The sequence below is a fragment of the Saimiri boliviensis genome, chromosome X, assembly GCF_048565385.1.
Source record: "Saimiri boliviensis isolate mSaiBol1 chromosome X, mSaiBol1.pri, whole genome shotgun sequence".
NCBI lineage: Eukaryota > Metazoa > Chordata > Mammalia > Primates > Cebidae > Saimiri > Saimiri boliviensis.
Genome location: NC_133470.1, coordinates 39,294,589 through 39,297,429, shown reverse-complemented (window position 1 = coordinate 39,297,429; position 2,841 = coordinate 39,294,589). Strand labels below are relative to the sequence as shown.

At 43.5% G+C, this 2,841-nt stretch overlaps 1 protein-coding gene across 1 annotated transcript; it reads left to right on the top strand.

Annotated features, from left to right (window-relative positions):
• Positions 1–770: 770 nt before the first annotated feature.
• On the top strand, positions 771–1,902 carry PPP1R2C (PPP1R2 family member C). Its single transcript, XM_074391553.1, is given in 2 exon segments — positions 771–953; positions 1,042–1,902. Coding segments are annotated over 2 exon segments (1,044 nt in total).
• Positions 1,903–2,841: the final 939 nt, after the last annotated feature.

Genomic DNA, 2,841 nt, shown 5'->3' with positions numbered 1-2,841 from the left:
ATATATGGGAAGAAGGCTCCAGATAGATGCCTGAGTAAACTGAGCAGATTATAACAGCCACTTTTCAGCCTCTTCTTAATTTGGGTCTTTATGTCAAGAACAGTGGGCAGCCATTGAAGGGTTTGAAGGAGAGATGAAGATCTGATGGGTGTTTTGAGGGTGGATGAGAGATTGGACAGCAGCAGGAGGAGATATGGGGGCCCCAGTTCAATGGCTGTCAGTGAAGTTTCCATAACATAAAATGGTGATTTGAAACAGGGTGGTGGCAGAAGAGATCAAATGAGGCTCTTGAAATATTTAGGTTACTTCTGAGGGCTGGATTAAAGAATGGGCAACATGAGGGCATGCAGATTCCTAGCTGATATAAATGGCTCTATGTTGGGGTCATTAGCAAGATAGGGAGAGGAGAGGAGGACCAAGATGTGTGAGGAGGAGGGAGAGTGTGGATGGGCACAGGAGGGAGGAGCAGAAGGTCATCACCTTCTGGCTGAGGCCTCTCATCTTTACAAAGTTGTGGCTTTCAAAGTTTTTACAGTGACCCATAGCTTTCCTGTAGGCAGATAGGGTGTACAAAAGTTTCTAAAACAATGCTTCCCATTTCCATGTGCAATCAAAAGATATTTCCTACCATATTTTCCTTTAAAAGAGAAAAATAAAATGATGTAAGCATGGGCCACGAGATGGTAACTTAAGTGGTAAAGGCAGCGGTAACGGTGAAAGCAACGGTAGTTGTAACGGTAGTGCTAAAGGTCGCGGTAACGGCAGAAGCAATGGTAGCAGCAACGGTAGTGGTGACGTCAGCGGTAACAGCAACGGTGATGGCAAAGGCAACGGTGGTTGTAACGGTAGAGCTAACGGTAGCGGTGATGGCAACTGTAACGGCAAGGGCAACGGTAACGGTAGCAGTGACGTCAGCAGTAACAGCAACAGTGGTTGTAACGGTAGAGCTAACGGTAGCGGTGATGGCAACTGTAACGGCAAGGGCAACGGTAACGGTAGCGGTGATGTCAGCGGTAACAGCAATGGTGGTTGTAACGGTAGAGCAACGGTAGCGGTGATGGCAACTGTAACGGCAAGGGCAACGGCAACAGTAGCGGTGACGGAGGTGGCGACCATTGTGGCGCCATACGCAACGTCCTTTGTGACACCAGGGGCTTGGTGCTACAACTAGGGCGTTGGGACCTGTTGCCCAAACAGACTGCGCTGCAGTTTCAGACTGGAGGGAGTCTGGCGGCGGCTCTGCTGCCCAACTCTCTCGAGGCCCTTGGGTACACGAGGATGTCAGCTTCAGCCTCCACTTCGTCTCAACTGCCCATCAAGGGGATCCTGAAAAACAAAAGCTCATCGGGTTCCTCAGTGTCGGCTGCCGGTCAGCAATCTGGAGAGAATATTCAAGATGCAAACAGGAAGAAATCCCAGAAATGGGATGAATCAAGCATCCTTGCGACATACCGCGCAACCTACAAAGATTACGGTTTAATGAAGGAAGATGAGCCTAGCACTTCCTGCAAGAGTGCGCAAGACGATGAGGACAATTCAGTGTATGATGTTGAAGGAGAGGAAGCTGTGACCCTCGACATGCTACTTAAAAAACTAGCTGCCACTGATACTTCGGACCAGAGCTGTGAAGTGGAAGAACCAGAGTGTAGCGACGCATACGTGAAAAAAATCCTCCTCCGCAAGCAGGAGAAACAGCGGCAGTTTGAAATGAAAAGAAAGCTTCATTGCAATGAAGAATTGAACATCAAATTAGCTAGACAGTTAATGTCCAAAGACCTCCAAAGTGAAGATGATGACAGTGAAGAAAAGCTGCAAGCCACTAACGAAGATAAGATTGCTGCAGAAAAATCAGAGGAAGCTCCTCTAAGCGATTAACTTCAAGTTCAGTCATGCGACACATAGAAGATATCTGCTTCACCCTTGCAATTGTTTGTGAAATACAAACCTTCTTCATGTAATACACTGCTTCTTGTTTTCTATAGCGCATGCGTGGAGTACTAAATTACTTAAATTGTAATGCAGAATTGAATGGTAATCTTAGAGAGTAACAGATTAAGTGGGAAATGTCTGCTTGATATTGTTGGTAATTATTTAACACAATACAGATCCTGATATTGCTTTTAATTTTATACAACCATGTTACTTTTTATAAAACCATGGGTTAATGTATATATTCTATAGCTTTTTAATATGTTAAAGACTTGAACGGGGCCTAATTTATATTCACTTCTAGTTGTACTAGCCACTGTAGAAAAGGTTTTGTTAAAAATTCAAAACATAATTGGTAAAGTAGATTATCCAGGCTGATAAATATTTAGGCTAAAAAACACTTCAGGGTGATTTACTGTTTAATTGAAAGGGAATATATTATGAGTTATTGCTGAATTTCCTGAGACTACCTTTACAATTTCTCTTAATTTTCTTTGTGCTTACAAGGAAATGACTGAACTTTTTTCTCATCTAAAGTAGCCATTTTTCATGCATTATCAGGTTAAAATTGCAACAATGTCTGTTTTGTTTTCTGTACAGAGGATGGGCAGATTTAGTATCAGTAGTTTTTTTCAAATCCTAAATTAGGAGTCCCTTTTCATACCTATCTTAACCTCCATCCTTTGTTTCCCAGTCCTCCCAGCCCATGCACAGCCATTCCCTTACCTTTATGGACTATCGTAGATAGTCAGGACATTAGAAACCCATTTTTCTCTCAGATATTCTGTGTTGCAACAGTGTCATTTCCATTTTGAGCATCACAGTCTTCTCAGCCTAACAACATGTGGGGTTACATAACTCTTTCAGTGCAAAAAAGTGATCTCCATATGCCTGCGGAGTGAACACCTGCCT